This window comes from Typopeltis vanoorti, chromosome 20 (genome assembly GCF_054136105.1).
Source record: "Typopeltis vanoorti isolate ZY-2024b chromosome 20, IOZ_Tvanoo_1.0, whole genome shotgun sequence".
NCBI lineage: Eukaryota > Metazoa > Arthropoda > Arachnida > Uropygi > Thelyphonidae > Typopeltis > Typopeltis vanoorti.
In genome coordinates this window covers 12,775,591-12,801,950 of record NC_143568.1, presented here as the reverse complement: position 1 = coordinate 12,801,950, position 26,360 = coordinate 12,775,591, and the positions used below count along the sequence as shown (strand labels likewise).

General features: G+C 35.8%; 1 protein-coding gene and 1 non-coding gene across 2 annotated transcripts in view; both read right to left on the bottom strand.

The window, feature by feature from the left end:
• LOC150095241 (uncharacterized) overlaps positions 1-26,360 on the bottom strand; it is a 267,888-nt gene that overhangs the window by 178,565 nt on the left and 62,963 nt on the right. Inside the window, exon 5 of the mRNA XM_090410764.1 lies at positions 9,661-9,759. Coding sequence (XP_090266890.1) covers positions 9,661-9,759 — 99 coding nt within the window. The remainder of the gene's footprint in view (positions 1-9,660; positions 9,760-26,360) is intronic.
• TRNAE-UUC (transfer RNA glutamic acid (anticodon UUC)) lies at positions 6,733-6,804 on the bottom strand. Its single transcript has one exon. It is a non-coding gene; the product is annotated as a tRNA-Glu (tRNA).

The window sequence follows — 26,360 nt, the reverse complement described above, 5'->3', positions numbered from 1 at the left end:
CAGCCGTAGTAATAAAGGAAATTATTGCCGTAATCGGATAATTGGAGAACTGGACATTCAAAGAAGAATTCTGAATAAATCCAGTCAGTCTACAATTACGACTTATTTCTATACTACGAAAAAAGGAATTGTACGGAGTTAAACTAGTTGATGAATGAAAAATAAGAATAATTAATGTACCTTATAGTTTTTATCTGGAGTTTTGAAGCACGATTAATAAGGCTTAGTTATAACCTTGGAGAATTTTTATAAATGTGTTTCGCAAGTATGATAAATACAAATTGAAAGTGTGCTCACAAAATATTGGAAGTACTGAAGATTATTTCTGGTAAGGACAGTCACATTAGTTTATTTCAGTGTATGAAGATTTAAGTATTAGTTCCGTTGCGCTGTTTGTAACATTAACTGTAGCTTACCATCGAGGCTGAGAATTGAAACTATAGACATTGAAATGATATCTACCGTGGTTAGTGCCTGTTATGAGTTAATCGTAGAGTGTAGCTGAGAGACACAAGGAAACTGTTTAAATAAGAATTTCTATTGTAATAAGTTGAGTATACTTATTTCAGAACTTTGTGATTCTGAAACTGTGAAATTGTATGTGAAAGTTTGGAAGATTGATTTATTGTGAATGACTTGACCTGATGTACTAGCTTGACTGAATTATCATATTTAAAAGTGGAATACATGTATTTTGTCATATAACCATATATTAAATGTTTTGTTTGTTAATTTAAATATTGTGTTTGCCTGAATTTCTTTTTACTGCACCGTTCACAAAAATTCGGATCTAGCGGGAATCCCAGAAGGAAAGAAAATAAATACCATCGGCCTGAATGAGTAAAAAGACTGCTAACTAATTTTGAATTAATCTTACTAATTCATATTGTTAAATTGTGAATGAAGCTATGTTATGTAATTTATTATTTTTCATTCACATTTAACATTGCTTATTAAATAGTAATCATGGCTCATATAAATTTATTTATTATCCCTTAATTAAGAATTACTAATTAAATATTTACTCAAAACTTGACCTATTATTAGTTTATAAAATAATAATATGTTTAGAATTTTGTATAACTAAATATATGTGGTGTAACGTAAAATGTTAATTTATATTTAACTGTATACGTAATCAAAAAGTTAAAGAAGTAGCTTAAATATTATGTTGTTCTTATTTGTAAAATATTTAATGTTATGTAATCACAAATGTAGTAGTAACAGAGCATACATTACATTAGCGAAATGTTTACGTTTAGTGTGTTGTCATGGAGACGCACGCGTAAACAACCACGAGTGAAGAGAGCGTGGCGTTCGAACGTAAGGTGGGAGTGAAGGTCATATAGAAGATAGAGAAAAAAGGGTAGAGAGAGAAGGAAGGTCATAGATAAGATAGAGAGGAAGAGAAGAATTATTATTAAGAAGGAGGAGAGTTTTGCGGAACCAAGATTATATAATCCTCAGGGCAGAAATTTATGAGTGTAGTGTTCGGAAGTGAACCTATAAGTAGTGAAACATAAAGTTTAATGTTATAAGCGAAATCTGCTGTTGTTATGAAGAAAGGTTGATGCCGTTATCAGATAAAAGGAAACTGGACAGTCAATGCGAAAATTCTGATTAGTTCCAGTTAATCTGGATTACGATTAAATTCTATGTTGCCCTAGGAAAAGGTTATATTGATTACTTGGAGAAAAGTGAATAAGAATAGATATCAGTACCTAATTACTGTTGTTTGGAATAGTGAAGTGCGACTAACAGTAGTATAGTTTGAACTGTGGAGAAATTTTATTATGTGTGTTCCGCTAATGTTAATTAAGTTAATTCATAAGTGCTCTCTCAATAATTTGATGTATTGAAGAATTTGTCTGGTAAGAGTAGTTGTATAAGTTTCTCTATTCTAGCATTAACTGTAATATATCTCCGATGCTCAAGATCCGGGAATATATTTGCTTGGAATATTGCTTACGTGGTTTATTGCCTGCTGTGAATATAAACATTGAGCTGATAGATTTGTGAAGACTGATTAAATGTGAAGTTGTTATATTAACTTGAGATAAGAAGATTTGTGTTTTGAGACTGAGAATTGTATATGATAGTTAGAACTTTGAATTGGCGTGAGTGACCTAAGAAGATATGTTAAGTTTATTGTGTAGTTCCAATTTAAAATAGATTTCTTGTATTTGTTAGCCATATCATATATTAAATGTTTTATTTTGTTGATCTAAATATTGTGTTTGCCTGAATTCCTTATTATTGCACCGTTCATAAATATTCGAATCTAGCGGGAACCCCAAGTAAAAATGATAATAAATAATTCGGCCTAATGAGATGACTGCTAAACTAATTTAGAATTGATCCTACTATTTATATAGACTAATCTAAGAATAGGGTGGCGCAGTATAAATATAAATTTCCCTATTTTTGGATCGGTGATCACTTCGTAATTAGTTATTTTATTTATAAAAGTGACTTAAGACTAGATGGTAAATTAGAACATGACAGAAAAAAGTCGTCACGACAAATGGCGCAGTCGGCAGGATGTGATTTAATTGATAGTAATTAAATTTAACAACTATAAATTAAGAAATTGAATTTAAGTTTTAGTAATAATAATTGTAGAAGTACTCCCTGGAATTTGGAAAGTGAAATAATTAAATCACAGTGAACTGGTTATAATCTGGACTCAGGCAAAGATAAAAGTTTATTTTAAGGTAGAAAGATTTATATGTATTTATTGTATTTATTGAGATAGTAATTTATTAATCACTATGGCTGTCACATCAAACTCTGAAATGAATGACAGTGAATTTTTTCGTACTGTAAACCCGCAAGAGGTTTTTCCCCAATTTTCAGGTGAAGAATCAGATGATGTACTATTTTTCTTTACCTATGTTGAAAAACTTAGAGAAATTGCAGGTTGGACTGATTTTCAATTGCTAGTTCTGATTAGAAGTAAATTGGTAGGTAAAGCAAAAACATTTTTGCATTCTTCTCCAATACTTCGAGAAACTTTTGAGTATTCCAAATTTAAAGACACCTTATTGTCTCAATTTTGTAAACTTAGAAGTGTAGGTCCTAACTTGTGGAAATTGCAGAAAATTGTTCAAAAGGATAAAGAGACTGTTACTGATTTTCACAATCGGTTATTAACATTGGCCAACAGTTTGAATGTTACTGGTGAAGATAAACCTCACTTAGATTGGGCTGTGTTCCAACAATTTAGACAAGGTGTTAGGCAAGAATTAAGAGAAACAGCCTACAAGAAGAAAATTTCTACTTTAGAAGAGTGTCTCAAAAGTGTTAAGGAAAAAGAACAAATACTAGGTGACCTTTATCCCTCAACCAATGCAAGTCTTGTGAATGTCGTGAATAAAACTGATAGTTCATTCAACCAATCAGAAATAGAAAGGAGAAGTAAAGTTGAAAAGGGAAAAGCAAAGAATACTGGAGAAAATTCAAGTAGTGTAAACTACGTGACAGAGAGTAAAGAGCAAATGGACAAGAAACTGATGACAGAAGTGAAATCCTTAATTCACCAGGAGGTGAATAAGTTAAATCAGCCAATAATGGATAGTCTTAATGAAGTTGTGAGACAGTTATCAGCTATTAATTTGAAGTCTCAAGAAAATCAAAACCACACTACAAATAAAATTGATGAGATGATCAAGCATGAGGTTGAAAAACAAAGTCAACCTATTTTAAGTAGCCTAGATGAGGTAATCCGAGGATTAAATGATGTTAGACAACAAATGTCTGCTATCCCTCAATCCAAGACAGAGACAAAGCAAAGAAATCCTCTTAAGTGTTACAATTGCAACAAAATTGGACATTATGCCAGGAATTGTTTCTATAACAAGGGAAACTACTCTAATAACAGATGGAACTCAAAGTTTGGATACAAACCCCACAGAAGAAATAAAAGAATTCAAAATTATCAAACATCTAATGAGAGAATGATGAGAATTAGAGGTGATATCCTGGGCTCTAAATGTGACATCTTATTAGATACAGGATGCAATGCCTCTACCATCAGGATGGATTATTTCCTAACATTAAAGAACAAACTGTGGAAGAGCACTGCCAAGCTGAGACAACCTGTAAGGATTACTTCTCTGTCAGACTCAAACTTTGTGGCATATGAAAAGCTTCGAGCAAGAATATACCTACCAGAATTTGGACTGTACGTGTGGCAAGACCTACTTGTTGTCCCCACTACTTCCAATCTAGATTCTCACATTATCTTGGGAACAAACTTCCTAGCAAGATATCAATTTTCTTGTGACTTTTCTAAGAAGGAAATAACCCTGATGAACAAAAGGAGATATATCAGAAGAAATGAAATTCATGATTGTGATAGGACTAAGTATCAAACAAAACGGTTTAGATTGCCACTTGAATCAGGACCATCTACTGAAGAAAAATCAGCTGTGAATCAATCATCTAATAGAAATAGTGGTAATAACTCTCATGTACACATTCAATCTGATACTCCTCTTCTTACTGATGAACAAAAAGTAGTAGTGACAAAGCCCAAATCAGAAGTTACCACTAATAGCAAACTAAAGGTTGAAGTCAATTTTGGTAAAATGTCTAATCTATATTGTAGAACAAACCACAGAGTTGTGAGACAACAAAAACCTAATTCTAATAATGGAGAACGTTAATTTAATTCAAAGAAGAGAATCCTATACTACAAACTTGAAAGACATGCAGAAAGTGATAATAATAGTAATAAGAGAATTGATGATAAAGTGAAAGGGAATAATGGCACAAAACATAATAAGGAACCAAGTTTCAGTAAAACTAGGTATTACTTAAGAAATCGAAAAGGAAATATGTAATCCAGTTTTTTTTTAAAGGAGCCTAGTGTCAAAAGAAAAATTTTTCTTATAATAAAAATTTTTCAAAGAAAGGGTGAGCCTATGTTAAATTGTGAATGAAGCTATGTTATGTAATTTATTATTTTTCATTCACATTTAACATTGCTTATTAAATAGTAATCATGGCTCATATAAATTTATTTATTATCCCTTAATTAAGAATTACTAATTAAATATTTACTCAAAACTTGACCTATTATTAGTTTATAAAATAATAATATGTTTAGAATTTTGTATAACTAAATATATGTGGTGTAACGTAAAATGTTAATTTATATTTAACTGTATACGTAATCAAAAAGTTAAAGAAGTAGCTTAAATATTATGTTGTTCTTATTTGTAAAATATTTAATGTTATGTAATCACAAATGTAGTAGTAACAGAGCATACATTACATTAGCGAAATGTTTACGTTTAGTCTGTTGTCATGGAGACGCACGCGTAAACAACCACGAGTGAAGAGAGCGTGGCGTTCGAACGTAAGGTGGGAGTGAAGGTCATATAGAAGATAGAGAAAAAAGGGTAGAGAGAGAAGGAAGGTCATAGATAAGATAGAGAGGAAGAGAAGAATTATTATTAAGAAGGAGGAGAGAGTTTTGCGGAACCAAGATTATATAATCCTCAGGGCAGAAATTTATGAGTGTAGTGTTCGGAAGTGAACCTATAAGTAGTGAAACATAAAGTTTAATGTTATAAGCGAAATCTGCTGTTGTTATGAAGAAAGGTTGATGCCGTTATCAGATAAAAGGAAACTGGACAGTCAATGCGAAAATTCTGATTAGTTCCAGTTAATCTGGATTACGATTAAATTCTATGTTGCCCTAGGAAAAGGTTATATTGATTACTTGGAGAAAAGTGAATAAGAATAGATATCAGTACCTAATTACTGTTGTTTGGAATAGTGAAGTGCGACTAACAGTAGTATAGTTTGAACTGTGGAGAAATTTTATTATGTGTGTTCCGCTAATGTTAATTAAGTTAATTCATAAGTGCTCTCTCAATAATTTGATGTATTGAAGAATTTGTCTGGTAAGAGTAGTTGTATAAGTTTCTCTATTCTAGCATTAACTGTAATATATCTCCGATGCTCAAGATCCGGGAATATATTTGCTTGGAATATTGCTTACGTGGTTTATTGCCTGCTGTGAATATAAACATTGAGCTGATAGATTTGTGAAGACTGATTAAATGTGAAGTTGTTATATTAACTTGAGATAAGAAGATTTGTGTTTTGAGACTGAGAATTGTATATGATAGTTAGAACTTTGAATTGGCGTGAGTGACCTAAGAAGATATGTTAAGTTTATTGTGTAGTTCCAATTTAAAATAGATTTCTTGTATTTGTTAGCCATATCATATATTAAATGTTTTATTTTGTTGATCTAAATATTGTGTTTGCCTGAATTCCTTATTATTGCACCGTTCATAAATATTCGAATCTAGCGGGAACCCCAAGTAAAAATGATAATAAATAATTCGGCCTAATGAGATGACTGCTAAACTAATTTAGAATTGATCCTACTATTTATATAGACTAATCTAAGAATAGGGTGGCGCAGTATAAATATAAATTTCCCTATTTTTGGATCGGTGATCAATTTGCGATTAAGTGTTATATTGATAAGAGTGACTTGAACCAAGATGGCGGATTTAGAACATAATATGAAAATAGAACGTCGCAACAATATAGACTTATCTAAGGATAGAGTGGCGCAGTATAATAGAAATTTCTCTACCCTTAGATCAGTGATTAATTTGCAATTAGTTTTCCTTTATTTTATGAAAGTGACTTTTAGCAAGATGGCGGATTTAGAACATAACATGAAAATGGAACGTCACGACAAATTGGTTCCCACGCCGGGAATCGAACCCGGGCCGCCTGCGTGAAAGGCAGGAATCCTAACCACTAGACCACATGGGATTCCTGCCTTTCACGCAGGCGGCCCGGGTTCGATTCCCGGCGTGGGAACCAATTTGTCGTGACGTTCCATTTTCATGTTATGTTCTAAATCCGCCATCTTGCTAAAAGTCACTTTCATAAAATAAAGGAAAACTAATTGCAAATTAATCACTGATCTAAGGGTAGAGAAATTTCTATTATACTGCGCCACTCTATCCTTAGATAAGTCTATATGAATTAGTAAGATTAATTCAAAATTAGTTAGCAGTCTTTTTACTCATTCAGGCCGATGGTATTTATTTTCTTTCCTTCTGGGATTCCCGCTAGATCCGAATTTTTGTGAACGGTGCAGTAAAAAGAAATTCAGGCAAACACAATATTTAAATTAACAAACAAAACATTTAATATATGGTTATATGACAAAATACATGTATTCCACTTTTAAATATGATAATTCAGTCAAGCTAGTACATCAGGTCAAGTCATTCACAATAAATCAATCTTCCAAACTTTCACATACAATTTCACAGTTTCAGAATCACAAAGTTCCTATACTCAACTTATTACAATAGAAATTCTTATTTAAACAGTTTCCTTGTGTCTCTCAGCTACACTCTACGATTAACTCATAACAGGCACTAACCACGGTAGATATCATTTCAATGTCTATAGTTTCAATTCTCAGCCTCGATGGTAAGCTACAGTTAATGTTACAAACAGCGCAACGGAACTAATACTTAAATCTTCATACACTGAAATAAACTAATGTGACTGTCCTTACCAGAAATAATCTTCAGTACTTCCAATATTTTGTGAGCACACTTTCAATTTGTATTTATCATACTTGCGAAACACATTTATAAAAATTCTCCAAGGTTATAACTAAGCCTTATTAATCGCGCTTCAAAACTCCAGATAAAAACTATAAGGTACATTAATTATTCTTATTTTTCATTCATCAACTAGTTTAACTCCGTACAATTCCTTTTTTCGTAGTATAGAAATAAGTCGTAATTGTAGACTGACTGGATTTATTCAGAATTCTTCTTTGAATGTCCAGTTCTCCAATTATCCGATTACGGCAATAATTTCCTTTATTACTACGGCTGACTTTGCTTTCAGCCAACTATAAGATTCACTTATGAAAAAAAATCTACTCAATTCTTCCCTAAGAACCTTTTAATTACTTCTACTTCTTTAGTTTACTTCCTTGCTACCTTATAGTTCCAAAGTTCCGTTCCGACTCTCACTTACAACTACGTATCTATTTTCTCTCTTCTCCACAAACGCTCCCTTCACACGCGCCCGTTTATTTTCACGCGTCTCCATGACAACCGATAGACGTAAACATTCTCGCGAATGTTACATTACGCTATACAACTACATTGAGTTATTACATAACATTAAGCTTTCACAAAAGGAATAAATAGAATGATCGCATTTCAATAAATGCGCAGTTAAACTAGAAATACAAGTTCTTACAATATTGACATAACAATAAATAAAACAGCTTAATAACATTTAATACAGAATCTATTTACCATTAACACATTTCTTTGATTAAGCAATTAAATATTTGACATAATTAAGGTAGTTATATAATATCAATTATAATTTATGTTATTTACATCAAATAATATTTACAAATATAGTTCTTGTGACGGAAAGTCATGTTGGATTCTGAATCAAACAACATTTATTCTAATTTCTACATAATCAGAATCCAACACCAGGAAGGAGTACACCACCACTATTTTATTTTTATAAAGTGAACTGGATCCTGGGATGTTGCATGTTTAGAAGTGTTAGAAATGTGTTGAAAACATCAGAGCCCAATGGTAAAATGGAGAACTCATCACTAACATAGTATAGCCAAAGAGTAAGTCTATGTGGGATGGATGTCTCAATAAAGTAGTTAGGCAGAGGCAAGAACCATAGAGCTCATGGTTCCCTTTCTTTATAGAATTTTTCCTTGTGAAACAAAATAGCATTAATTCATGGTGAAACAAAATGAGAGTGAGATATCAGAGTGAAAATTCAGCTAGATAAAGCCAAGGTGTCTTTAAGTATAATAACAATGAACAGAGGAGACAAACTGATCATTATGTCAATACAATGGAAGGTGAGGTTAGGTGGAAGAACCTATTCCATCCATAAATGGGTATAAATGGCACTTTGTGGATTTTTAGCAGCCCATATATCGGGGGGGGGGGGGGGGAGGGAATTATATGGTTTTAATTTATCATTAATTTCTACAGGCATGGAGGTGAAATTTTTAAAGTGTGTGTGAAGAAATCTGATATGTGCGTGTATTGGAAGAACCAAGGTCCACCAGTTGATGGAATGATCCTTAAGTATGGATGTTGGTTTGTATTTGTGGCAGTTTAGATCTACAGAAGTGTTACCTGAATCTTCAAACAAAAGCACTACGTCTAGTAACAACTGCTACAACCACTCAGGACTTGTAGATGATGCTTTGGACATTCCACAAGGTATCCTGAATTGTAATATCATCAATGTATAAGCCTGACCATAAGATATAGTTATGATTAATTTAAAGGTGATAACTTCTGGTCTCTTGAGCTTCAAAATAAGCAGTTAACTTTCTGAATGATTTTGAAATTATTATCGTATTATAAATATTAGGCTTACTTGTCTTTTTAACTTAATTTCTGATAGGATAGGATAAGATAGATATTTGAGTTGTATTCTCATCTGCTGCTTTGTCAAGTACATATACTCATGGTGAAACATAAGGGGGGGGGGGGGATACAAGCCCAATTTTCAGGTAAATCTTACTTGGTGAAATCATTAATCCTTGTAAATATTCAAAATAATAATACTGAAAATAATACTTAATAAAAGATGAGTGCTTACTTTTTTCTTGCCTTTACGTGTTTTGTTTAAGCTTCCCATATCATATATCAAATAAGTGTTATCCTCTATCTCGATAGCTGCATGCTTCTTAGATAAAGTCTATAGAGGGTGAAATCAATTAATTGCATATGAAAAATGGAAAGAATGCCGACTGTAAATGTTCACTTCATGATTCAAAAGTGAAAAAAAAAACAACATAAATAATAATTTTTCTATATTATTTCTAAATATACTTACAGATGCACACCAATAAGCATAGAATACATCTTGAAAAGTATTCTAGAAGCATGCATCTTGAAAAATTATAGCATCGAACTCAGCAGTGGTAATCACAATTACATAAAATCATGATTTGTTGATATCTCAGAAGGTCCTGTTTCTAACAGTTATCATCATCATCATCATAATCATAAATTCTTGAAAAGGGTATCTTAAAGATTGTATGGTTTCATTACTAGTTCCCTTTTAACAATTTTCTTGCAAACTTACTTGTTAGCTTTCAATTTGAGTAGCTTCTTAAGTTTATGTTTTTTAAGATAGTCATTAAAATGTATCATTTCATTTTTATATCATTTACAGGACTGTTTCTGTTATTTTTGCTTGAAACACCTGTTTTACTAATTCTGTATTCTGCTTAAATAGTAACGCTATCTCACATTACATCTATATACATATTTTCGAAATTTAACAATGTCAAGGTACTCTTGATAGCATCACTGAGAATTTTTCTTAAAATTCTCACAAATAATTTTCATTCATTTAATCTGACCTTTATAATCCAACTTATTTCAGATGTCATTCTGTCTTCCTTTATATATTTATGCTAGATGTTATGATCAAGTAAACTGACTTCTTACAAATCTAATTTTGCTGATGATAGAGCATTTAATTCTACCTCTATAATCTTCTGTGTCTGTCAATATGCTACTCAATGTCTAGTAAGAGAAAAAGAAAAAACCTGAGTTTCTGGGAGAGAAAACTTTCAAAGCTTTTCATGTCAGATTTGCTAACTCTCCTTTAATTGAAATGTCTTATAAATGTTCCCCATATTATTATTATTATCTGAGACCTCCAGGAAGTCAAGGACTCATCAGGGGAGGATATACATCACTCAAACCAGCTGTCATACCTTCCCTAAAATTCATTCACACTAGATGCACTTATTACCTCTAAAGGCAAACTATTCCACTCACTCACTGCTATGTGAAAGAAAAATCTAGCTCTTATCCCTTTCTTGTGTGATCAGGTGCAGTCTTACCAAGGCATTATAAAAAGGCAAAATGACTGCCTTATCCTTACATGTCAAGGTTCACTTCAACATCAAAATTATCCCCTGAATTGTATTTGCAACTTTTGCTATGTGACCTTTGATGTTTCAAATTCCTATCCACCATTACATCAAGATCACTAGCCTCATTGGTTTCTTGTAGCATAACCCCACTAATATAATATGCCGCTGGAATTCTCATCATGCCAAAGTGCATAACTTTACACTTACTAACGTTAAACTGATAGCCACTTTCATTTGCCCAGATTTCCAGCTTATTCAAATCAAGAAGTACTGATTGCCATGCCTATCATTGCATCATCAACAAGCAATTGCATACCTCCTGTTAGACCCTCCTTAATGTCATTAATGTATAGATTGAACAACAATGGCCCAAGGACCTGAACCCTTAGGTACACCACTAGTCACCTTAAATCTGTCAGATTCACACCCACCATATACCACTTTTTGATATCTGTCTATCAACCATCCACTTAGCCAAGTCAAGAATTTATATTCCAATCCCATATTCTCTAGTTTATTTTGCCTTAGCAAAATCCAACATTATCTAAGTATATCCATTCTTTTAATCTAAATCAACTGTAACATTGTTATAACATATGAGCAAATTGCTAAAACATGACATTCCTTTAGTAAACTTATGTGGTTCGCAACTAGTTGGGAGGTCATATTTCCTAAGGAAATCCAAACAAAAATCCTAAGGAAATATGACCTCACAACTAATTACACACCACAACAAATTGGCATCTCTTATCCACTCCACCAAAGACCAGCCACTTCCCCTAGACCAACCTGGAGTCCTTTGCAGTTGCAAGCTGTCTTACTACGGTCAAACAGGTAGGACAGCCAATATTAGGATATCCGAACACAAAGACTACATCCGGTTCCACCAATATAACCAATTCAGGACTTGCTGACCATGCTCTGGACATCCATCACGAAATATGCTGGAGGAAGCATACATTCTAAGATTGTCAGCCCAATATCCAAGACAAACCCAATTTGGCCCAATAGGGGGCTCAAGGACTGACTTCTGTTGCCTTTCTTCAGCTTCATTTGCTTAGTGTTGGTGCCTGCATGCACATATCATTGTTTTGTGATCCCTGAAAATGGCAATGCAACATTGCAGAAATATAGATAGTTATTAATTAAAGTTTTTATAATTAATAATCCAGTTTACGTTATCATTCCTAAAAAATTAGGAGGCTGCATAATGCACCGATCTTCAGTTATATATGAATTGCATGAGCCTAAGGACATTCCAGCAGCCCCTCTTCTGATATCTCACAGTGATCATCATCAAATTCCTGATATGTATGCACCCTCAAGGGGGGGGGGGGGGGTACAGGATAGTACTACATGAAAAAGTCACACCATTAGTAACTACCGATCAACAATTTTCCTCTAAATTAATGTGTTATCTGGTAAGATTCCAATATTATCAGATATTATATTTCTGTCTTTTAAGGCACTTTTTTTTACTGCATCAATCCATCTACATTTTGGTCTTCCTCTGGGTCTTTTCCCTACAACCTGGAAAAGAACACTAGTTTTGCTAATTTTTTCTCTTCTAGTAAATTCACATTATATCTCACAGTAAACTTGATAATTTCCAAGAAAATTATAGAAAGGTAGACAGGTGGGCTATCTTTAGGAAACCTTAGGAAGTTATTAACAGTTTGAATTGATTTAAAAATTGCTCTGATGTTCTGATCTTTGTGTCATTTTTAGTCATAAAGCTTTCTTTCATTAAAACATAAGATTGTATCACAGCTAAGTCCCAGTCAATGAGAAAAATTTTGCTGTCTGACAGTATACTGCTTTGAGAACTTGGAAGATGTTGCAGTCATTCAAGCATCAAAGGTTAATACACTACAACTAAATGATTATACCTGATGTGTTTACAATGGTAACTATTAAAATTCAAATTGACTTACTATAGAATTGCAATTAAAATTGGCAAATGATTAAATGGTCAGCACCAATTATTTTTATTATGTAACTAAGTTCCTGACTGTGGCACCTGTGAATAAGTTAACGTTAAATTTGTGCTTCCGATTTTTATCATAACTGCAAGTGTTTTTTGTTCAAAATAATTAGTAAATGGAAAACTAACAGAGGGTACTAAGAAACTGATTACTTCTGCACAACTTATAAGTACCGATAGTCCATCAAATCAGTTATTTTTACAATTAAAAAACAGGCATGTGAAAGTGCCTGCAAGGCCTAATGGGCGAAGTAAAGATAGCAGCAACAAATGCGAACAATGAAAAATTACCTTGAGTCTCGTCAGTGTCACTGCCAATAGCCAACAAACCAAATTGCAACACGAAGTGCCACAGCTGTGAAACTAAAGTTATTGAAAGAAAAAAAAGGTATGTTGTGCGATTTCTGTTGCCACTGACTATATACTTCCTGCACGAAAATAGATGAATTGCCACAAGCTTTTTATTATTATTATTTTTATTTATAGCAAATCATTAAAAGAAGACATCAGCAAACTAGCAGGAGAATGCAACTTTGATCCCAGAAATATCAAATGCCATCATTTTGGACCTATAAACAGGAAAGGACGAAACAAACTTTCCACATCTCGTGAAATGTCTTGCGACACACCAAAAAACAGATCCAAATTAATAATGGTGATAAATAACAAGCTAAAAGATACTTGCCCCCAATTGTGAATACGTGCTCGACCTGATTTAAGTTTTATACAGAGGGAACAAAGACGCCAACTCCGAAGAAAATAGAAGAAAAATGCCAAAATGGAGACAACAGTTGGATCATAGACTACAAACAAACCAAACTGGTGCAAAAATCAAGTGACGCCACTAGTGGCCATCAAGGAGACCAGCATGCAGGCAGTGGATAGGAAATGTGAAAGACCCTTACGGTCAAATCCATGCCTCACAGAACCTTGCACATCGATTTAACAACATCTGTGGCCTCAACTCCAACCTTAATAGTATCCACTACCATCTGCAGTCCACCAAACCACACCTACTCTCTTTAACAGAAACTTAAATCTCACCTTCCCCAGCAGCACTATCCTTCTCAACCTTCCAAACTATACACTATTTAACTGCTTTTGATCCAAGAGTGGTGTCTGCACATATATCTGCTCTGAAATATACTGCCAGAGAGCAATTAACCTAGAATCGCCCAACTTCGACCATCTTGGGTTGAAAATATTCCTTTCCCACTTAGTCAAATTCATCTGCTGTCTCAATCATTCATCTAATACCACCAACCACTCCGATCTCTTTAATTTCCTCTCCTTAAAAGTTGATTTTCTCCAGTCCCACTCTTCTAACAGTGAAATCATCCTCCTAGGTGATTTTAATGTCCATAATAACTGGCTTTTCTCTTCTAGTTGTACAGATCAAGCAGGCAGGGATGCTGAAACATTTGCCCCTTACACAGATTGTTCACAAGCCGACCAGAATACCAGATGACCCAAACCACTCACCAAATACCCTAGATCTCTTCTTTACCAATGACCCCTCCAAATATGCAGTGAATGTAGTGAGCCTCCCCCCCCCCCAGATAATTCTGACCACAATCTAGTGCTCATCTCCCCCATGCAACAATGCTTACCCAGTCACTCCCACACAAGAGTAGTTTGGCATTATAACAGTGCCAAATGGGACAGTGGCTGATACTATTATGCTTCATTCCCATGGATAGACTACTGTTTCTGGTCTTCCAATTCAAACATATTCAGTGAACGTATCACCAAAGTAATCCTTACTGGCATGAAAACATTCCCCACATTTCCCTGAAAAAGTGTCCTGCTTTTTGCCCGTTCAAATTCTGTTTGGAAATAATTGATAATTTTCTTGCATCTGTTTCGGCCTTCAGTGTAGGCATTGAAGGAGGATAGGGTTTTTGATTTGAGCCAGGTATGGTATGCCTGATTTTTCATTTGTACAGCCTTGGCACATCTTTTGAAGAACCAGGGTTTAGATAACAGACATACCTCACTTGCCTTAAATCAAAAACTCCATCCTCCTTTATACTGAAGCCTGAAACAGATGCAAGAAAATTATCAATAATTCCAAAACAGAATTTGAACGGGCAAAAAGCTGGACACTTGCAGTATGTCCAAATGGCAGCCATGCCTTTTGGTCTCAAAAAATGACAAAGCAATTGGTCGTAACTTTTGCCCTACACTATTGCCACACCTATCATACCCTGATGGCTCAATTGCAACATCACCCACAGAAAAAGCTAATCTCCTAGCTTCACACTTTGCCTCCAATGCATGCATAACTGACAATGGCAAATGCCCCCAGTCATTCAAACTGCCCAACATTCAATGTGCGCTGTTTCCCTTTGCCAGAAAGAGATCATAAACCTGTTGTCTAAATTAGACACAAAAAAAGTCTCCTAGCGCTGATGGCATTCTTCCAATTATTCTGAAGGTTTGTGCACCAGAACTGACTCCTATCCTATGCTATCTGTACATATTCTCTTACTTCACTGGTGTATATATATCCCAAAGCCTGGAAATTGACCTACCGTACATTTTCGGGTAGAATGTGAACTAGAAATTTTGTTTGAAAACTAGCCCTAAAATGTCATGTCCACGTATAATGCGATCTGTTAATCTTGTTCCCTAACATAATAAATAAAACAATACAAATTAACGAAAGAAATACACACATCTTCAAGGCCCACTCTTCTAATTGGGTTGTTGGGGCAACAGCTGCAAGAGGAACTTCCAATGGTCACAATCGTCTGCCACCAAGCTCAGGTGTTCTGGTAGGATTCCCAAACGTGTCCACCCAAGGTTGTGGATATAATCTATCCAGCGAGTCCTTGGCCTTCAACGTGGCCTCCCACCTGGCTTGGCAAAGAGGGCCTGCTGAGGGAGCCTCTCTTGTGGCATTCTGACCAGGTGCCCGTACCAGCGTAACTGTGATCTCTCAACACGGAGAAGCAGCAGTTGAGTATTGAGGGTTTCCCGAATTGCAGAGCTTCTGACTCTGTCGAGTTTTGTCAGCCCCGCAACCCCTCGAAGGAACCTCATTTCAGCCGCTTGGAGATTCGTGTCCACATTCTTTCGGTCATTACCCAACTCTCATGACCATAGGTGAGGATGGGGACATAGACTGTATTGAAGACAGCCAGCTTTGCCTTCTGGCTTAACTCCCGCTTCAATACTACCGAACAGCCAAGCTCCCGCAATATTGAGCTTGCTAAGCCAATTAGAGTATCTAGCTCTGTGTCCCATTTTCCATCATTCATGAATATGGACCCAAGGTATTTAAACTTCTCCACCTGTCTCATTGGGACTCCACTTACATTTAGAGTGCACTGGGATGGTTGTCTTGAGACCACAAATGTTTCAGTTTTGGCCACACTGATCTTCATTCCGGCGTCTGCACAAACAGCTACAAACCTATCCAGGGTCTGCTGGAGGTCACCTGTGGAAGAGCTAAGCAGAACTAGGTCATCTGCAAAAAGCAGACGTCCAATGCTACATTTTCCAATTCTGACACACTCACTGCCTCGGCTGTGCCTATCAATCCAGTCCATAAATATTATGAAAAGCAGGGGTGACAGAACACACCCTTGGCAGAGGCCAATGGAGACTGTGAAAGGTTCAGACTTTGTGATGTTTACCCTGACACAAAACTCTGGGCATTCATACAGGGACTTGATGGCAGCTAATAGTTGCCCATCCACTCCATACTCCTGTACTACTTGCCAAAACTTATCCTGAGGAAACAGGTCATATGCCTTCTCCAAGTCCACAAAACATGTGTAGACATTCTTGGCATATTCCCAAGATTTCTCAAAGACTTGCCTTAAAGTGAAGATTTGGTCAGTTGTGCTTCTACCAGGACAAAAGCCACATTGTTCTTCCTGGAACTTTGACTCAACTATGCTCCTGCACCGTCTTTCCAAGCACTTAGCATACACTTTCCCAGGCAGGCTAAGCAGAGAGATGCCACGATAGTTACTGCAATCCTTCTGGTCTCCCTTCTTAAAGACTGGTATTATTATGCCTGTCTGCCAATGCTTTGGTGCTCACCCAGATACCCAAGCAGCCTGACACACTCGAGTCAGCCAGAGAACACCGTCTCGATTTAAGGCTTTTAGCATTTTGGGCCGAATTTCATCATCGCCAGCAGCCTTGCCCGATTTTAGCATATTTATTGCTAAATGGACCTCTTCTGCTGTGATACTAGTCATTGCCCCGATCTGCACCTCTTGGATGTCCACCCGGGTTAAGAAGGGTCTCAAAGTATTCCCTCCATCTGTGGAGGATATCCTTCTTGGTTGTTAAAAGTGCACCATCACAGGCCTTAATTGCCCTTGCTGTGCACGATTTCCTCCCTCAAAGGCGGCGGATGGTCTGCCAGAATACTTTGTTTGCATAGGATGAGTCTAATCTTTCTCCAAAGGATTTCCAAGCCTTCTGCTTTGCTGTCTTTACTGCCTTAGCAGCAGCTTTTCGAAAGAAATATTTATTTTAAAACAAAATGTCAAAATCCTTTAAATTCTTCTTCATCTTTTCAGTCATCAAACATTTCATTTATAAATTCATCTGTAGGCATTGCATCATCGTCATCATGCTCTCCATTTTGTTGTGCGTCATCCTTGCTTTCATATATGACGTCATCTTCGGATTCATCCACTGAATTACTTATTCCACATTTAAGAAATGAGCATTGAATCATTTCAGATGGTATGGAATCCCAAGTTTCTTTATTTAAAGAAGCCGTTTAAAGTGATCTTTAAACGGCTGCAAAACGGAAGTTAGACCATCCGGTATGACTGCTAGGTCTGTATACATAGCTCATGCTTTCTCTTTGCTTGCCTCCGTGAAATGCGCCCGGAACATATCCCAGACTAGCATGTTTTGTTGACGTAACAAGCTACCTGGACGTATGTTCCATACTTGATCCAGCCACAACTGTACACCTTCTTCATCCATCCAACCTTTCTGATTGGCACGAACAAAGACACCTGGTGGAAATTTCATATGCTTCGGAATTGTCTTCCTTTTAAATATCACTGTCGGCTTTAATTTGGTTTCGTCTGCCATGCATGCTAGAACAATGGTAAAATGCATTTTTTCATCCCGTTGTTTTTATGAGGACACTCTTTTCACCAACTGAGTTTACTGTTCGATTCCCAGGCATATCAAAGAGCATAGGCATCTCATCCATATTGCCTATTTGGGAAAGTTCATATCCGTGACACTTCCGTAATTTTATGATAAATTTATGGAAGGACTCCACTTTTTCTTCAAGTTGCTTTGGTAACTTCTGCACAATTTTTGTTCGGTGTCGTAATGTTAATGCTTTGCATTCCATAAATCTGTTGCACCACCCAGGCAAAGCAAGAAAATATGTAATACCTGGTGTGTCCTTGAATTTACCATTCTTGAGTTGTAGAGCTCGAAAACGAAATGCATGCCTTGTTACTATAATGCCATCTTGTCAGTGCATCAAAATCCATTCATTCAGTTCTTCTTCGAGTTCTGGAAAGGATGCTACATATTCACAATGGGCACGTTTCATTTTGGGGATTTTTTCAAGACTCTTTTTGCTTACCCCAAAGTCTAATATTATTCTCTACTACACCAAATTCTCTCATAGCAACACTGTTATTATGTTCTTCTGAAAACTGCATGACACGCAATTTAAATCCTGTTTCGAAAGATGAACGTTTAGGTTTCTGTTGGCTCATTTTCAGGCTAGGTTTGTTTAACGAATAATATTTAAAATGAACTGTGGTTAAACCGATAGAACTGTGCTAATATCCCGCCTCTGATGCACGCTCAGTCGCCGAATGCGAGTGGGTCAAGTAGATTTGGTTGCATAGGCATTAGGTAGTATATATTGTGTGTGCAAGTCTAATAAGATGTTATATTTTTTAAGATCCGCATATAATGCAAACCCCTAACTTTAGACCATAAATTTTTCGCATTATACGCGATAATATACAGTATATTCAACCCATTTCTAAGAAGGGTGACAAATCGCTGCCATCTAACTACTGCTCTATCTCACTCACCTCAGTCCTATTTAAAGTGATGGAGAAAACCATCAATTCTCAACTCCTACTCTACCTTGAAGGTACCCAGCTATTAAACGACCACCAGTACGGATTCCATTGATGCCGATCAACAGGTGATCTGCTCTGATACATTACCCATCTATGGACAAATGCCATGGAGAAATTTGGTGAATCCCAAGTGGTTGCACTTGACATCTCTAAAGCCTCTGACCAAGTCTGGCACAAAGGCTTACTAAACAAACTACCATCATTTGGACTGTCTCAGGACTTCTGCAGATGGATTGCCAGCTTTCTGTCTGAACGTACACTATGTGTGATAGTAGCTGACTCCCTATCCTCTCACTATCCAACTAATGCAGGGGTCAGGTTCAGTTCTCTCACCGACCCTCTTCCTTCTGTATATCAATGACTTACTTCAAGTGACCTTCAACCCAATACACAGTTTTGCAGATGAAAGCACATTGCACACCTCCCATTCATTTGATAAACCTTACCCTACACAACTCATTTCAACCCACAGAACATCAACCACAACTTCCCTTAATTCTGACCTCCAAGCCATCTCCAATGGGGCTCAGATAACTTCGTCAACTTCAACACTAGTAAAACCCAGTTCTGCCTTATTTCTCACAAAAAAGAACCATTTTCTCCCAGTATTATTTTTGATAACACTCAAATGTGTTTATGCCAGGCCTCTCCTGGCATAAACCTTTTACAAATCACAAATCTGTCCAGCTATTGAATACTCTTCTCACATTTGGAGTGGAGCTCTTAAAAGCTCTATCAAAATGCTCAGCTCCATACAGAGGAGAGCAATTAGACTGATAAATGACTCATCTCTTACCAACTCACTCCTCTCACTTTCGCATAGATGGTTGGTCTCCGCAATTTGTATATTATATAAATATTTCCATGGGAAACGTTCATCTGAAACAGATCAATAATTCCCCCACTCTGTACTAAGCCCACTGGAACACATAAAGTTGCTGCCCAACATCCTTTCACAGTATATCTTGAAACCCACAGAACAGGTTTCTTTTCCTCCTCCTTCATTCCTGCTACTGCTTTCCTGTGGAACAGTCTTCCCCCTCTGACATATTTCCCAAGGAATACAATAAGCAGGCTTTTAAATCGAATGTCAACAAGTTTCTCCTTTCACAACCCATATACGGTACTAATGTACTATAGGTTGATCAGCCAACTACAAGTATATGGGCCCAACATTAAAAAAAAAAAAAAAAAAAGTTAAATTAGTTAAAATAGAACAAAATTTCTAAGTACTTCAAGCTGCAGTGGGCTTACTCCTTTTAAACCCAAGCAATATGAAATTACATTGCCCACATAGCTAACTTACTAGCATAAAAGTAAAATAATGTACTTTTAAAAATTTTTTGTATAATTTTTACAGTAATGTTGAAGACATAAAATCTTGCTTACTTCACACTACTCAGGAGAAGTCCTAAAAATATTATAGCTTGATAAGAAGATGTACTAAATACAAAAATGCAAAAACCAGGTTTCTTTATTTTCAAAGGCTATCTAGGCTGAAGGGATGATGAAAATTACAGAATGAACCAATTTTGCTTTATAACCACTAATCATGAGCATTATTTATTATACAGGAATCTTCATGGAGTCAGAAGACTCATCATGGGAGATCCATTGTTCACACACTAGCCATTATTCATACCTTGCCTTAAATTCATTCGCTGATAAAGCACTCGTAACCACCTCTGGCAACCCATTCACCACCTTCGAAGGAAAAAACCTGTTCTAACACCCTTATAACTATACTCTTACATAATTTCCCCTGGTGATCCTTTGCTCTCTCACTTCCTGCCATGTACTGATAAAGTCTTCACTGTCAATCCTCTAAAACTAATAAATAACTTATATGCTTCTATCATGTCTCCTCTTTTTCACCTATCAGCTAGTTTTGAAGCACATAGTTCGTCAATTTATTTTCATAGTGAGCATTTCATAACCTGCCACAATCTTTGTCACTCCTTTGGACCTCTCCAACACTTCTTCATCCCCATAGAATCTGGGTGTCCAGATCTGTGTACAGTAGTCTATATGTGCCCTTAGTAAAGCCTTATACAGGAGAACAATAACCTCTCTATCCTCACTTGTTAGTGTGTTCTTCAACAACCATTAATCTGATGTGCTGTTTTGGTTACGTTCACAATATGCTCTCTAAAATTCAACTCCCTGTCCACATTCAATGCCGGCCTGGTTGGCTGAGTGGTTAGTGTACTTGCTCTCCAACCAACAGGTCAAGGGTTTGAAACCCACTGCGAGCATGGATGTTTGTAATTGTCTTATCTTGTGTACTGCTATAATCTTTGATATGGTGCAATGTGACCTTTGCTGTCCTTGCACCAGTAAAAAATCAGAAATCATCACCACAGTCAATCACCCCAAAGTCCCTGGCCTCATCAGTTTCCTGCAATTCAGTTCCATCACAGCTATTACACAGCTTATGATCTCTTCTCAAAGTGCATCACTTTACACTTGGATAGACTTGTCAGATTCCAAAAATGTAATTAGTATTGATGTTCTTCAGTTCTAATCAAGACAGAACAAACAGTCTGTCCAAAATAGGAATGATGACATGAGCAGGGTACTTGATAGACACCTGGTAAGGAAAGAGGTGATAATGTATCCTTATGAAGAATACAATTGGACGGTTTATTTAATTTTAACAAAATTAGGAATAATATCAGCAGTACAACAACATTTAAGGAAATTATCCAGTTGTGTTCTGTGCAAAAGATTTATCAAAAAGCAAGCAAAGCATTATTAGTAAATCAAATACATGAAAGAAGAAACATTTTTATTTAAATAATGCTCAACTTCTGGAAATTGAAAGTACTCTAAAAGATATTCTAAATCAAGACCATTTTGAGTTAATTTCTCATATTTCACTATCCTTGGCCAGTTTTATCCATAAACATAGTTTATGAAATCGATAAACCACCGAACATAACCATAAAATTAATATCTTATTAAGAGAGAGAGGGATCAACCTACAGTGTTATCAGGAGGGATCCAACAAAAAGTCAAATAAGTGAATTAAATAAATTATTAGATAATGTACAATGGTGGGATGCCACTACTGTCAAGAAGTTATGATTCATCATGCCCACTTACCTTGTCTCTGTGGTCTATTTAACTCACTATGTCCAATAGTGAACTGTAGTGGTTCGCCAACTTACTACCTTGCAAAACCTCTCTCTCTCTCTTGTCATTTTCGAAATTTCACTGGTCATGCCAGTTCTTATATCAAAAGCAGTCTTCGCTTCAAAGAGAAAATAAAAGATCTACATTTGTCTAATAACAAGATTATGGTTTCATTTGATGCAGTCTCCCTATTCACCAACATATTATTACAAGACTCCTCAGTTTTTATAATCTGATTTCCCAGAAGACATTGTCAACCTATTTAAATTTATCATATACGCAGGCTATTTTACATGGCATAAATAATTGTTCAAACAAATAGAAGGAACAGCAATGGGGCCTATCTCACCAGCCTTAGCTGAATATTTCATGGAGCATCTAGAAAAAGAACTCAGACACTATATTCCCTCAGCCTCGTATATGTTACATTTTGTTGATGATATATTTGCAATCTGGTCCAACACTGAGTCAGAATTAGTTCACTTCCTAAGGAAAATAAACTGATTGTTCTCCTGTATCAAGTTCACTATTAAAGGTGAATCCAATAACCAACTACCCTTTTTGGATACTGTAATAATTTGTAACCCCATGTTGAATTTTCAGTTTATTGGAAGCCAACCTTTACTGACAGATACATTCACTCATCCTTCCACCATCATTCATCACAAAAAATTGGTATTTTATCAAGAGTCTTGTACACAGAGCTCATACAATCTGCTCTTTTGCTCCCCTTTTTTTAGATGAACTGAATAAAATTAAAAGCAATCTGATAAGTAATGGACACGACAAAGCTAGCATTCAAAAAATTGACAATTATCATCCTTCTTCCAGACTACAATCTGATGTGAAAAGAATTTCATACCCTACCTTAAAGAATAATCTCAGAACAAATAGCAAGGATTCTTTATATATTCAATCTACATGCTTCCTTCAAACCAGCTCAGAAACTGTCTTCTTTCCTACCATCAACAAAGGATTACATTACTACCTTACCTTAAAAGGTGTCTATCAATTGCCTTGCTCATGTCATCTTTCCTATTCTGGAGAGACTGACCATTCTACCTTGATTAGAACTGAAGAGCATCAAGACTATATTACATTTTTAGAATCTGACAAATCTGGCCATGTTTCTCACGTTATTGACACTACGCACAGAGTTCTTTGGAGGAACCAGACAAAACCTATTCGCTCTAGCAAGTTCAAATTCGATTGTCTTTTCCTTGAAACACAAGAAATGCTAAGAAATCATCTGAACCTGAACTGATCAGACTGTTTGCCAGTATCCAAGTTTTAGGAAGTCATCACTATTAATTGTTCATAAGTTTTTTTAAAAATTAATAATTATTTTAAGTCTTTTTTTTAAAAATCAACACGACCAACTACAATTGTTCCATTGAACTCTAATAGTGTAATATCATATACTTCAGTTGTGACTGAGATATGAGCTAATATATGCAAAATTTATGACTCATTATTTTCCTTCACCTTTTGAATCAAAATAATGAGTCATTCTTTTGAACGAAGTTAACGGTCTATCTCCCTGACAATTTCCACATAATGTTGGATGAAATATACTCAAGTTTTTGAATAAATTCTATATAATTTTTGCTACACGTGTAAGCCATAAAACTTACTTTAATATAACTAAATGATCACTCTCTCAAAGTGGAAGCAGCATAGCTAGATTGGTTAGTATTAACTTCTTTGATGCTATGATCAGATCCAGGACTCGAACCTCAAAAGTTGAAATCCCCATCATAATTACTCAGCCTGTACCCATCATGCTATGCCAATGTATGTCACCAATGTTCTCCCTAACCCCTGGATTTCAGCAGCAACCAATTACATATTTTTGTTGGCCCTATCTCACACCAGATAGCCTCAAATGAACTGCCGTCTGAATCCCTGTCCCCCTGATGGATTTCCACTCTTTTTGGTTTGAACTGTTCTGCTATCATTAGCAAAATCCCATTCTGTTCCTTTTGACCTCTGAAGACATCATATCCTTTGCATTCTATTCCTGTGACTATATCATCGTCAGTCATCCAAGTCTTGCTAATGCTTATAACCTTTTGCCAAGTTGAGCTAACCAATGCCAAAAACACACCCTTATTTTGAATACTTCTGGCATTAGTATGCATAAACTGCAATCGACTTCATTCCACAACCTACCTTACACTTTGTGTTGCTTAGTCCACTAAAGTTAAGAACATTTAGCATCATGTGATCACTTGTCCACTTACTGTATTTTGCCTGGACCTATGCTCAACCTGCATCCTCCTAAACATTCCAGCGTCCCTGACTCTGCGCTTTCAAACTCTAACTGAACAACACTCTCTCAAGGCTCCCGACACCAAATCAATTCAAATACAAGCCATCCATCTTATATAAATCCTTTCTTCCATCAAACTAACTCCACACCATTAATCCTGCACAATCTGTGCACTCACTCAATCACGATCATAGCTCTCCATTTCAGCTTGCCTCTATCATACCATGGCAAAAGACAACTTTTACTCTCTCACTCTTCTTTTTTTTGCATGCACTAGCAAATCTTTCATTTCTTCTTGCATACCACACTTGTCACCTGCTAAATCATTTGTACCAGCCCAAATAAACATCTCTTTCACCTTCACTCTCTACATCCTTACAGTATTAGTGCAGTAGGAAAACATAGTTTGTCACAATCTAATTTTTATCAATGAATCACCATAAAAAATCTGCTCCTTATTCTTATGCTTTCCTTCTTTCATACGAGGGCTGTTCAATAAGTAATAAGACTAATTTTACTGTCGTGAAAACACTCATCACAATATTAATTTCTTTGGAATAAAGAAATGTTGCTGTCTGTATTAACAAAAGAGGCTGATAGATAGCATATACGGGCTGATGTGCCAGAGTGTAACGTGACTATACACAAGCTTGTTTTGGCACGCCTACGAGCCACGACCAGTCATCGAAATGGAAGCGTCCTTGGTACAGCGTTATGCGATTAAATTTTGTGTGCGTTTGCAAAAATCGGCATAGGACACTTTTAACATGCTACGCGAAGCTTTCCACGATGAAGCAATGTCGAGGGCAAGTGTTTTTCTGGCATAAAACATTTAAGGAAGGAAGGCAAAATGTGGAAGATCTCGAACGTGAGGGAAGACCTTCAACGTCCATCACAGAGACAATGATCAACACAACAGCGATTATCATCAAGGAGGATCGCAGAATTACAGTACGCCAACTGCATGTTGTCCTGAATATTTCTGTGGGAAGTGTTCACTCATTTGGGACTGAAACGTGTTTGCGCCCGATGGATTCCCAAACTCTTGACACCGGAGCAAATGCAGCATTGAGTGGATGTGTGCACAGAATGGAAAGAAAGACTGAAACAAGAAGGCAACAACTTCTTAAGCTTGTCCGATGCCGATTTTTGCAAACGCACACAAAATTAAAAATTTAAAACCATAAAACATCATCATCTTTGAAAAAATGTATACACTTCATGGTTACTGATAATGTACATATAAATGCAAAGAAAAGAGCACTGGTAATTTCTAATATTAATGCTATCAGTATTTGAAATTAAATCAATTACTAAATGCACTGCTTTATGAGTAACCCTAACAACAGAAACCAGTTTCTGGAAAGTGGAAAACATTCATTAGCATTAAAGAGAATGAAGACAAGAATTTGAAACTATCCCAAGCAGACCATCTCAATGTTACATGATAAATTTGAAGTATATAGCACAAGTTGTGCACAGGAATTAATAGAAAATTGTGAACAAATTTTGGTGCATTGCATAGGGGGTAGGCTTTCTTCATATGCAAGAGCCGAATTTAAAAAAAAAAAATCTTAAAAAAAGTTACATTGCATTACACTCCCAAAAAATCTTAAAGGCAGTCATTTTGAGAGTGATTTTCAACAAATGAAAATCACCATTAACTATAGAGGGATGCCAGTTAGGATTGTAGAAGCTCACCATTATAATTAGTCTGTGTTTGCCTTGCTACTATTATGCCTGCTTTTATTTAATTTATTTTATTTATTTATTTATTTTTATTTTTAATTACTCAGCCAACAAATTCACCTTGTTCACCAAGATACCTTGGTGAACAAGGTGAATTTGTTGGCTGAGTAATTTAATTAGTTAATTATCAGCTTTAGCCATTTGTTTTACTCCACTCCACATCAATAAGAATAA